This window comes from Lynx rufus, unplaced genomic scaffold, assembly GCF_022079265.1.
Source record: "Lynx rufus isolate CCGP_SWC_20201006 ecotype Redwood Valley unplaced genomic scaffold, mLynRuf1.p SCAF_8, whole genome shotgun sequence".
Classification (NCBI taxonomy): Eukaryota; Metazoa; Chordata; class Mammalia; order Carnivora; family Felidae; genus Lynx; species Lynx rufus.
This window is the reverse complement of record NW_025814896.1, coordinates 103,365,928-103,378,400: the sequence shown is the minus strand read 5'-3', so window position 1 is coordinate 103,378,400 and position 12,473 is coordinate 103,365,928. Positions and strand designations below refer to the sequence as shown.

The 12,473-nt window shown below is 39.6% G+C and overlaps 1 protein-coding gene across 3 annotated transcripts in view; it reads left to right on the top strand.

Annotated features, from left to right (window-relative positions):
• The first annotated feature begins 361 nt into the window (after window positions 1-361).
• Window positions 362-12,473, top strand: part of ZC3H6 (zinc finger CCCH-type containing 6) — a 69,369-nt gene continuing 57,257 nt past the window's right edge. For all 3 annotated transcript variants that reach the window (XM_047067980.1, XM_047067979.1, XM_047067978.1), the window contains exon 1: window positions 362-779. In XM_047067980.1, coding sequence (XP_046923936.1) covers window positions 748-779 — 32 coding nt within the window. In that variant the 5' untranslated portion in view covers window positions 362-747. The remainder of the gene's footprint in view (window positions 780-12,473) is intronic.

The following is a 12,473-nucleotide window of genomic DNA, read 5'->3' as shown; positions in this document are numbered from 1 at the left end:
CGACCACGCCGCAGAAGGGCTTTGAGGGCCTGTTTGTTAGGGGGCGTCTTGAACCAGACTTCCGCCCGTTTCCCCGCGGGCTTTCACAAGACGGGCCCGGAGGGCCCGAAGAAGGCCCGACGGGCCTCCTACCCCGCCCAGTACTACTCCAGGCGCCGCCCGGCCCCTCCAGCTAGCTGCCGCCTCCGCCGTTCACTGAGAAGGATGGGAACCCGCCCCTGGAGGTGATTGACGGACTGCCTCCTCCAATGGCCAACGCGTTCGGCGCCGGCGGGCCGGGCAAGGGCCGCGGCACGCGGAGGAATCTCTCCTGCCCTTTAGTCCCGGGCTAGGTGTTGCGGCAGGCGCCATTTTATCGAGCCGCCTGTCTCGGGTGCCGCCATGTTGGTGAGGAGAAATCACCGTTACGGCCAGTGTCCAAATCCCCGCGTCGCTGCACGCCGCCCGCCCGCCCGCTCCCAAGCCTCAGCCACCGGCGGCGAATAGAGACTAAAGCGGCAGCGCCGGCAGCGCGGGGCCGTTGCCCAGTGTTTGCAGTTAGAGTCCCATCTCTCTGGCGTGGTTGTTAATAGACTGGAAAGTCTGTGTCTGTGTCGCTCACTAGTAACCGTGAGTTTTTACCACTTCGTCACCTCTCGGCGGCGGCCGGGAGCAGGTACCCGCAGGCGGCGCAGGGGTCCTCCCCGCGCCCCGCCGCCGCCGGCCTCGCAGACCTGTCCTCCAGCCCCGCCCCGTTCTTGACCAAACATGACAGACTCTGAACATGCAGGGCACGACAGGTCGGGAACCCTTCTTGTCTGTCTTTCTGTCGGATGAGAGGAGGGGTCTGGGGCGGCGGGAGCGGGCCGGGGCCGCGCGCCTCCTGCATGACTTAGACGTCTCTGTGTGGCTCCATCAGTTCCATGACGTGCGCCCTTATGTAAAGCCCAGGCTGGCGGCCGCGGGGGAGGTCGGCCCGGCCGCGCCCGCCTCGCCGCGCCGGGGTCCTTTCCGGCCGGCCCCGCCCCCGGCCCGCACGTGCGAGCCCCCCGCCCCCGGGCGGCTCCGTCTGCCGTTCGGTCTGCGCCCGGCGCCTCCCGCGTGCGGGCTCGGTGCTGCGGGCCAGCCTGGGCTGAAATGAAGCCTCTCCCAGCCCAGGGTCCGCCGTTCACTTCCTGATGGGACGAGCCAGGAATTTGTAATAGCCGGTGTTCTGTTTGACTACTACCCTAGCACACTCCTAAAAATAAACTTGGTGTTTTTGTTTTTTTTTTTTTGTTTTTTTTTTTAAGGAAAAACTTAAACCCCCAAAGGCCATGTGTTTATAGTCTTACCCCCTTGGAATTTGAAATAGTAAGTTTCAAGTTAAAAATGTTAGGTTTTGCAAAGCTTAGTGTAGCACAGTTTTCTTCTAAAGTGAAAACCCCGCGGATTATCCCATCTAGCTGCATTTTCTAAATACTGTGTATAATTTGAACATTTAACTGAGATTCTGATATTTTTGCTAGGCCTTGAACAGTTTTGGTTCTTTTAGTGTTTTGGGCGTATTTACATATTTTAGTAGCGCAAATAGCATATTTAAGTTTGGGTTAGGTTTTTATTTTACATTGATATCTATCTTAACCATTAAAAAAAGGAGGGCTTTAGTTCGTTAAAATTACTGGAATGAAATCTGTTGAATCTAATTCTTATTTAGAATATTTAAAAATATGGAACTCTGCAGTGACTCCTTAGGGAATAGAAGTAATCAAAAGTATACATTGTACTCTAGTCTAAACCGTACAAATTGCTTAAATTTTACCTGTGGAGTAATGTGATATGCTTTTGGTAAAGCATTCCAAACACTTAAAAAAAAAAACAAAAAAAAACCACAAGCAGAAATAACAAACATCATTGAAATTCGAAATATCTAAATATTTGGCAACCTTGAGAGTGATAAAGATATTTCAACAACTCTCATATGGTAATAATACAAGTAGATCACCAAGCAAGTCAATTAAACATGCAGTAATTTTTGGCAGGTAAAAAAAAAAAAAAAAACACTCCTAAAAATTATGGCTATTTAGGCTTGCACTTGACATATTTTCATGATTATTTTACATTATCTTGTCATTAAAATGACATAATTCTTGGAATGGGTTAATTAATATTTTGAGAAATTTCCCACTCTGAATATCTGTGGACAAACCAATGACTGGGTTTTGCTAATGCAGCTATAAAGTTCATAATTTTGTATGGAAGAAGGAAATACGTTCTCTGTTCACAAAGCAGCTTCAATATGTAGAATTATGTATTCTATGTAATGAAGAAACCATGTCACCAAATTCAGATATTGAAATAATTTTGCTAGCAAGGAACTCTGATGCCAGACTTTAAAAAGACTTTGGAATTTTAAAATAATGAATTACAGGGCGTATGGGTGGCTCAGTCGGTTAAGCATCTGACTCTTGATTTCTGCTCAGGTTATGATCTCAGTTTGTGGGATTGAGCCTTTCTTCCCCCTTGGACTCTGTGTCAGAACAAGATTTTAAATGGGAATGGAAATTCTCAGAAGGCAACTTCTTTTTTTCTTTAAAAAAAATTGTAGTTCTTGCATTTTAAAAACATTTATTTATTTTGAGAGCGCACATGCATGAGTGCACAATTGGGGGAAGGGCAGAAAGAGATGGAGGGAGAGAGAGAGAGAGAGAGAGAGAGAGAGAATGAGAATGAGAGAATCTCAAGCAGCCTCCTTGCTAGCAGCCAGGATTCAGGGCTTGATCTCACGAACTGTGAAGTCATGACTTCAGCCAAAACCAAGAGTTGGATGCTTAACGGACTAAGCCACCCTGGCACTCCTCTTGTACATGTTTTATATGATGAACATTTTGTACAAGGTTTGTTTGCCAGCTTTAAAAAAAATACCCATTTGGTGTACTTTTCTTTAAATATTTCCATGTCTGGAGTGAAAACATGGTATTTTTATTAGTGTTAACTAATATAATAATACCGATAAATAAATTTGTGGGTATATAGAATGTTAGTAGAGGACTTCTGCATAGGATCTGAGAAATCAATAATAGAGGTGGAGAAGGAGTTGGGGAGAATCCAAAGTGAGACAAAATTCTTAACCTCTTTTCATTCATTTCTTCCCTTTCATCTAGTTCTCTTTGGCACAGCTTCAGCCACCTAGCTTTATATTTCACAGGATGTTAGTCCAATTAAAACAATTCACAAACAACTTTTAAAGGCTAAATACTGTGAGTTCCTGTTTTGGACACATGTACAGTGGAGTAGGAAAGATAGATACATACCTAAGTATTACATAATTTTCTGAAATATTCTAAAAATGAGTTTTACAGGGCCTGCACTGGGAAAAATGGTAATTTTAACATGAACAATATAAGACCTTGTGATTCTGAGAGTCTTTAATTGTTAAGAGATATGTAGAATAATTTCCTTTAGGAGGAAGTTATTCTTTGCCCATTATGAGCAACCTTCCCACCTCCTCACCTCCTTCTTTTCCTCCTCTCCCCACTTTTCTTCCTCATGTAAAACAAGAACAGCAAAACTCCCAACTAGTCAGAATTACAGTGTGTGTATGCATGTGTGTGTATATATGTATGCATATATATATATGTGTGTATATATACATATATACATATATGTGTGTGTGTACAATATATATAAAGATTATTTATTTTGAGAGAGAGAGAGAACACAAGCCGGGTAGCAGCAGAGGGAGAGAGAGAGAGAGAATCCCTCTCACAAACCATGAGATCATGACCTGAGCCAAAAACAAGAGTCAGACAGTTAATCAACTTAGCCACCTAGGCACCCGTATACAAGTTTATATTATTTCCCTCTTCTCTCTCCCTTGCACATAATGATTGAAACCTTACTAAGAGACGGCACTGGAGAATCTGAAGGGATGAGGATGTAGAAGATGATTACACTTTACATTTGTAATAGGGCTTTCATTTGATTCTCACATTAATCCCATGAGGAGGCATATAGTATTACAGCATTCAGTACCTTGTCTAGGGGATCCCACAGATGGAGACTAGATAGCACACAGGTATGCAAACTTCTACTTGTATTACTTTCAGTCTTCATTAAGTCTGCATAGGGATGCAGTGCGCTGAGTTCCAGCCTTTACTTTCTGAATTGTTGTGGGTTGTAATGTGGTAAATCTAAGAAACCCCTGCATTCGCAGTAAAACCTAAGTTTTGATCATCATTTTTCCTCTCACTTGGTTAATATTTTTTGTTTTTCATGATTGTTTATCTTATTTGTGAAATAAGGTAGTTGAATTAGGTGATACTCATCTCTCTTCCCATTTTAGTCAATATTAATTTAAAAAATTGCAGATGCCTTATCTCACATTAGAGTTCACTTGATGTTATATACAATATTTGGTTTGTAAATTAGTATGTATACTTGAGCAAATGCCTTCCCTCACTAGACTATTAATTAATGTTTTATATATATATATGTTTACATATATATGTATATATATACTTGTTTATATGTGTGTATGTATGTTTATATATATGTATATATGTATGTATATATGTATACACCCACACACATATATTTTTCTTTTTAAAGAGAAAGAGAGCAAGCTTGCATGCAAGTTGGGGAGGGGCAGAGAGAGAGAGGGTGAGAGAGAGTCTCAAGCAGGCTCCTTGCTAAACATGGAGGGCTCAATTTGACGACCCTGGGATCATGACCTGAGCTGAAACCCAAGAGTTGGCCGCTCAGACTGAGCCACCCAGGCAGCCTTATTTTATTTTTAATTGTGGTAAAATACACATGTAAAATTTACATCTTAACTATTTGTAATTGTACAGTTCAGTAGTGTTAAGGACCTACACATTGTTATACAACCAATCTTCAGAACTCTTTTCGTCTTGCAAAACTTAAATTGTATCATTAGTTTATTTTTTACTCCTGAATCTACTCATTTAACTATTGTGAAAACTACCAAAGTGAGCTTTTCTTTAGCAAATATAAAAAACTCAAGTTCTACGTCATGTTCAGGTTTGATGTTGGAAACCACTTTGACTCTTAGAAAGACATTTTTCTTTTCTTAGCCCTTCATAAACAAATCATTTCATTTACTTTTGAATTTTCATTGATTAAATTTCCATTCAGCAGAATTCTGTGCCAAGTATATAGTGTTAAGCACTGAGGAAACAAATCTGAATACAATCTCACTGAATTTGCTCTCTAGGATCTTATAGTCTAGTAAAAGAAACAGACTGGTAAATATATAATTGCAGCACCAGTCATATAATAGAGGTATAAATTGAAGGTGGTAGTGGCATAGATGGGGGATTCATGGAGACATCATGTCTGGAGGATGAGTAAAAATTTGGCCAGAGACAAATATATGAAAAGCATGAAGAAGTAAAATGGCATAGTAGGTTTAGAGATGATAAAAGTGTTAGTATGTGAAGCATGTACAACATATTTTGGGGAATGAGGAAAAGGCTTCCGTGAGTTAGGAATCTGACCCTGAATGATGTAAAGATCTCATCAAAGTTTTTAATTTTTTGATTTTTTTGTAGTTTATTTAAGTAATCTCTTTACCCTACGTGGGGCTCAAACTCAAGACCCCGAGATCAAGAATCACATGTTCTTCTGACTGAGCCAGTCAGGCACCCCTCTCATCAAGTTTTTTAAGCAGGAGAATGTTCAGGTGCATTTTTTGGCATGATACCTGGAGGCTAGGAGGAGGCAGACTATGGAAAGGGATATCAGTAGAAGGAAGACAAGTTAGGGAGCTTTCAATGATTTTCATGAAATATTAAGCAGCTAATATTTAGTATATATTGTTTTGGACTTGGGAAAGATAGCAATAAAGAAAAAAATCCTTTACCCAATGGAGCTTACATTTTCTTTAGAGAAAAAGATGATAAACATGAAAAACAAATGTGATCAATGCTGATAGAAAGGAAGGTGGGTTATCCTATGGGTGTGGGAAGGGTATTTCCATCTTAAGTAGGGTATGTTAGGGAAACATTCAACTGAAAAAGGAACATTTGAACAAAGCCCTAGAATGAACAATCCAGGCCCAGTACATCTGGGAGAAAAGCATTCTAGATAAAGGGAACAGAAGGTGGAGAAAGCCTAGAACTAGGAATGAGCCTAGTGTAATTAAGGAAAAAAGGGGGCAGTGTGGCTAGAGAAAAGAATGAGCAAGGGGAAGAGAAGTAAGAGATGAAGTTGGATGGGCAAGGGTGACTGTGTAGGGCCTTGGAAGGCCATATTAGGGAACTTGGATTTCACTCTGAGTGGTATGGGAGCCACTGGAGGATTTGAACAGAGGAGGTGCAAGGTGATGCTATAGTAAAAGAATGGTAAAAAGGAAGTTGCTTGAAGTAATATAAGTGACAAGTGATGATGGTTTAGGCCAAGGAGGTGAAAATGGTTGGATTTTGGATATGGTTTGAAGATAGAACCAATAGGATTTGCTGATGGGTGTGGAGCATGAAAAAAGGGAATGAATCAAAGCCACTGTAAAAATCTAGAAATTGGGTAACGAGGACCTAATCAAAAGCATTGACAGTAAGAAGGCAGACAAAAGTGAAAATTCATGGGATATTTCTTAGCATTGATAGAACTGGAGGTAAAGATCTGAGAGTTTTTAACAAAGATGTTAGTCTAGATGCTGAGATCACCCAGCTATGTGTAGTAGACCATGAAGAAGACAGGTTTTCTGGAAGCCAAGAGAGGAGAATGTTTCAAGGAAGGGGTGATCACAGAGCAGGTAAAGGAAAGGGTTGAAAACTGGTCACAGGATATACTAAATTAGGACTTTTAAAAACATGAATGAAACAGTACTGCAGGGCTTGCAAACAGCTGGCCTTCACACCAAATATCTTATTGTTTGCCTGACAGGATGTTTAACAATACTTGTGCTTGAATGCCACTAGACTTGTGGTCTTCATCCTTCACAATCTTTTCACTGATCCTTTCTTTGCATATTCAGCACCTAAGGTCTGCTTATGAAGTGACTTGCTGACCACTTATGCATTTGAGTTTGTGACCTTTTGTTATGCGATGAAGTCAAGTGTTCACCTGGACAGACAAGTGATCTGACTTCCAAAAAAATCTCAGAGAGATGGGTGACCTTGAATTCACCAAGTCAAGCCTCCGGCCAGTCTAGGGCTGTCAGAATATATTTTGTGCATCGATGCCCCCAGCGGTCTTGCTTTAATCTCTCAGATTCAGAAACTGATCAGTCTCAGGGCTGATCAGACTTGGGGATGTTAATTCATGCTAAAAAATAATAACAGTGGTTAACATTTTTAAAACTTTTTTTTTTTTAAGTTTATTTCTTTTTGAGAGAGAGCAAAAGCAGGGGAGGGACACAGAGAGAGGATGACACAGAATCTGAAGCAGGCTTCAGGCTCTGAGCTGTCAGCACAGAACCTGATGCGGGACTCCAGCTTACGAACCACGAGATCATCACTTGAGCCAAAGTTGGACACTTAACCAACTGAGCCAGTCATGCGCCCCAACAGTGGCTAACATTTTTATGGTGCTTACTATATGCCAGGTTCTGTTTTAAGTGCTTTCCATGAATTACTTCATTTAATCTTCACAATAACCCTATGTAACAGCCCTCGTTTTACAAATGAAGAGAGATTGATGAATTTCCCAAGGTCACAGAGTAAATCAGTGGGAACTCAAGTAATCTGATTGTAGAGCTTACACTTTTATTTGAGGATAGACATCTCTATCACAAGAGAATGTGTATGTGTATATCAGAATACCAATTCAGTCATGTAAAATGAGGATAAGATGTTTTCACCAGGGAGGGTATTCTCTCCATATAGGCTACTATATGGAAAACCAAATTATCAAAAGTTGCTTAATGAACAGGAGTATGGGATGAGAATGAAGGAGTTGATTGTAAATGACTGCAATTTTAAATGGCATTAGGCTCTAATAAAGTTCGTAATATATCTGCCAAGCAGTTACTTGCATCTGTCAGCTTTACAGGATATCCTCTTTCCTGAGCAGTGCTTACATGGGCACTGGCCACATTTGTGTCTTCACCTTTCCTTTTTCAACATTTCTATTGTTAAACAGCCCTCCTTTCTGATAGGTACATTTCTTCTCGTTGCATGTTAATGTCTTAAATTTAGTCATCTTTTACTTGGTGCTGTGTGTCTGACTTCTTCATCTCTGTTTTGGTTCTTTTCATTTTATGGTTGAACTTTCTGAGGTCATTCCTATTTCTTGTATCTTTTTTGAAGTGTTTGGTTCCTGGGAGATACTACTTGACTGCTGATGCCATGTACCAACCCAGATAGTAGTTACTGGATGACCTTACCAAAAGCAGTTTTAGCAGATTATTACTACTCTTGGCAAAGAGCAACGTTTCTCTATTGTAAAATGATTTTGTATTTGTTTTCTTTTGCTTTACTTTTTTAATGTGAGTTCATGGCTTAACATTACTAATTTGAATGAACTTTTTATTTTTTATTATTTTTTTTTCAACGTTTATTTATTTTTGGGACAGAGAGAGACAGAGCATGAACGGGGGAGGGGCAGAGAGAGAGGGAGACACAGAATCGGAAACAGGCTCCAGGCTCTGAGCCATCAGCCCAGAGCCTGACGCGGGGCTCGAACTCCCGGACCGCGAGATCGTGTCCTGGCTGAAGTCGGACGCTTAACCGACTGCGCCACCCAGGTGCCCCTTGAATGAACTTTTTAAAAAGTAATTATTTTTGAGACAGAGAGCAAGTGAGTGTGAGATGGAGAGGGGCAGAGAGAGAGAGAGATGGGGATCCAAGTAGGCTCTGCCTGTCAGCACAGAGCCTGACACGGGGTTTGAACTCACGAATTGTGAGATCATGACCTGAGCTGAAGTCCAACACTCAACCAGCTGAGCCACCCAGGAGCCCCCAAATGAACTTTTTTATTACTTCAACTTTCATAAATCATACCCACATTTTTGAATGGCAAGTATCCAAAGCAAGTCCCAAGAAGTGTTTAAAGGGAATCCTAAGTTAATTATCATTAAAAGGATAAAACCATGTAAAAATCAACAACAATCTATTTATAAAATTGATAGAAAAGGGGCACCTTGGTGGCTCAGTTGACTGAGCATCCGACTTTGGCTCAGGTCATTATCTCACATTGCAGTCCGTGGGTTCGAGTCCTGCATCAGTTTCTGTGCTGATGATTCAAAGCCTGGAGCTTGCTTTGGATTGTGTGTCTCCCTCTTTCTCTGCCCCTACCCCATTCACGCTCTGTGTGTCTGTCTCTCTCTCTCAAAAATGAATAAACATTAAAAAAAAATGGTAGAAAAAAAGAACCTAGATTTAGAACTCATGATACTTAATATTTTACATATATTGCTATTTCTAATCCACATGCTTTAATTCATTTGATCCACATAGAAAGAACAGATATTATTATCTTCATTTTGTAGTTTAGGAAACAGGTTAAGAGGGTAAATAACTTGTCCAAGGTGATGAAGCAGCTGAGCGAGAACCAGTCTATGTCTTGCTGCATTCGGTTTCGAACTCTCTGCCTTGCTGCCATTGCCTCTTAATGGTGGTAAATCTTACTGCATTTACTGATGCTGGATTGGGATATTGGGTCCTTAAAAGGGCTTGGGTTTTGTTTTTTTCTTCTTTTAGATATTACTTGATCATGGCAATTTGAGCCTACTTTACTACAAATTCATTTTCTATGACAAAGAGTTTTTCTAAATCCTAAAACATTAAGAATGGAATGTATAAAGAATGTTAATTTTCTCACATATTTTTAAAAGAGTATGAAATCAGTTCAATCTTAGTAACTGTGCACATTTTTAGCTGTAGTAAACAAGAATTCTTCTATTGTATATGCATTTTAACCTTTTAAGACAATTTATTGAAAATGCATTGAGGGGTGCCAGGGTGGTTCAGTTGGTTAAGCATATGACTCTTGATCTATGCTCAGGCCATGATCTCACCACAGTTCATGAGATGGAGCCCCAAGTCGGGCTCTGTACTGACAGCCCGGAGCCCGCTTTGGGATTCTCTGTCTTCCCCTCTCTCTCTGCCCCTCCCCCACTCACATGCACACACTCTCTCTCTCAAAATAAATAAAATTTAAAAGAAAAAAAGAAAATGCATAGCGATCAGAAGAGCCAATACCTCTTTTGCTTGAATTTTCTTTGATGACTGACAGTTGACAATAAAATGTTAGATCACTGGTTCTTGTGTCTGGGCTTTGAATTTTTCATGAAGTCTGTTCTTTGGCCCATAAAGGAGCTTGTGGGTTGGTTTATTTTCTATATCCTTGGGATACATAGGAGCCTATTTAAAAAATATGTTTTATGTAAGCAAATGAAAATAGAAGTGAATAATGCATTTATGTAAGAAATACCTACATAGTTTGGCTGTATATATATATTGTAGCAAATATATATATATTTTTGGAATACCAGATATCCAAGTATGAAAACCAATGTTTGACCAAAGCTCAGACTAAAGTTAATATCCCCACCATAGATTAAATTTCTGGAATATGTAAATAATTCTGAAATATTATCCCTCAAATTATTATTAGAAATTTTAGTGGTCTAGTTGTTGTTTTTTCTCCCTTAAGTTTAGTTATTTACTTTGAGAGCGCAAGTGAGCTGGGGAGGGCAGAGAGAGAGAATCCCAATCAGGCTTCACACTGCCAGCCCTCAGCCTGACTTGAACTCATGAACTGTGGTGAGATCATGACATGAGCCCAGATCAAGAGTCTGATGATTAACCAACTAAGCCACCCAGGGACTTCTGTTATACTCTTCTTAAAATCAATAGCTAACTTACCCTATCAATAATATTACTCAGGTTTTCTACTTGGCTATTAGAAAATTGTTAGTTTCTTTTGTACATAAAATGGTTTTCATAATCATTAATTACACATTTTTCTTTTACATTAATGTACATTTGTACTTCATCTCATTGATAAAATTTCAATATATAACACACACAAGAAGATTCTTGTTTTAAGCTCTACCTGTAATACCTTCTAAACCTGGAAAATGAAAATTCAGATACAATAGTAAATCCAGATGACATGGCCTTTTGCATGTATGTGACCTTGTTGCACTGATTAGATATAATAGTAACTAACTTAAGGATCATGTAATTTCCAGTCATGTCATATCCAGGGATCCAGAAATGGCTTGAAGCAGGCCAAGGCAGAATGGAGGAAACATGCTTTAGTTGGATACCTAGGCCAAAGACTAATTTTGGCATATCTTAAAAAAAAAATCTACTCCTACCACCCTCCCCAAAACCTGGAGCCTCATATAGGTAATCTCATATCAGTTAATTTGGCATATTTAAGATTTACAGACCGAGTGGGTGTTTTGGATATTACTGGGTTGTAGGCAGTTTTACCCAGTTCACTATAGATTCATGCAACAAGATGTTTTCAACTTTTGTTCTGATGACATGACACCTAGATTATTTTCTAGCTTTCAAATTCTAAGAGTGTTTTATTTGCTGAGATTTGTTTCTGTTGAGTTTCCAGCTTCTCCAGTCTATATTGGAGAGCCTAAGTCAGAAGGATAAATTGAAAGGGAATGAGACTAAATTAATTTTAGCTTAGTGAGATACCTGAGATAGTAAATGAAATTTTAAAAAGAATAATTTTGGGGGCGCTTGGATGGCTCAGTCGGTTGAGCGTCTGACTTTGGCTCAGGTCATGATATCACGACCTGTGAGTTTGAGCCCCACATGGGGCTCTGTGCTGACAGCTCAGAGCCTGGATCCTGCTTCGGATTCTGTGTCCCTCTCTCACTCTGCCCCTTTCTCCCTCATGCTCTGTCTCTCTCAAGAATAAATAAAACATTAAAAAAAAAAAGAATAATTTTTAAAATGTAGTCTCAAAAAAACTTGTGACAAGTTAACACAGTTTTGTTTTATTCCCCTAATAGTTTGTCTCGCTTATGGCATAAAGTATGTTTGAGGAGTAATGTGGTTATCCTTCATGGTGTCAAACATACAAGCTCAAGGATATTTTTTAAAATACTTCATTTCATAGATTAATATACAATAATACCTCTTTTATCTGGCATTGGATAGAGGCAGGGAATTTAGCATCAACAGATATTTGATTATCAGAAACTAATTTTATTAAAAATATTTTCAAAGGAACTCTTATATGGCATGCCTTCTTGTCATACTAACTAGACAGTTACTGATTTATCCTTTTCTTAGTTACTTTGGATCATCATGAACATCTAATGTCACCATAATCACTATGAACCTTAGGTATTATACTCCATTTTGTATTTCCTTGTTGTGTTCAGGAGACTTTGGAAATATGGGAGGCTTTTATACAGACTGTACCCAAGTGTTGCTTAATGATAGGATAAAGGAGAAATACCCTAAGGAACAGACTTCATATTTGGTCTACCACAGCTTCTTTTCTGCCTTTACTTGTTTGAGATAATTTTTCATTGTTATTTTCTGAAGAAAAATAAAGGAAATTTCCCCCTTGGAATC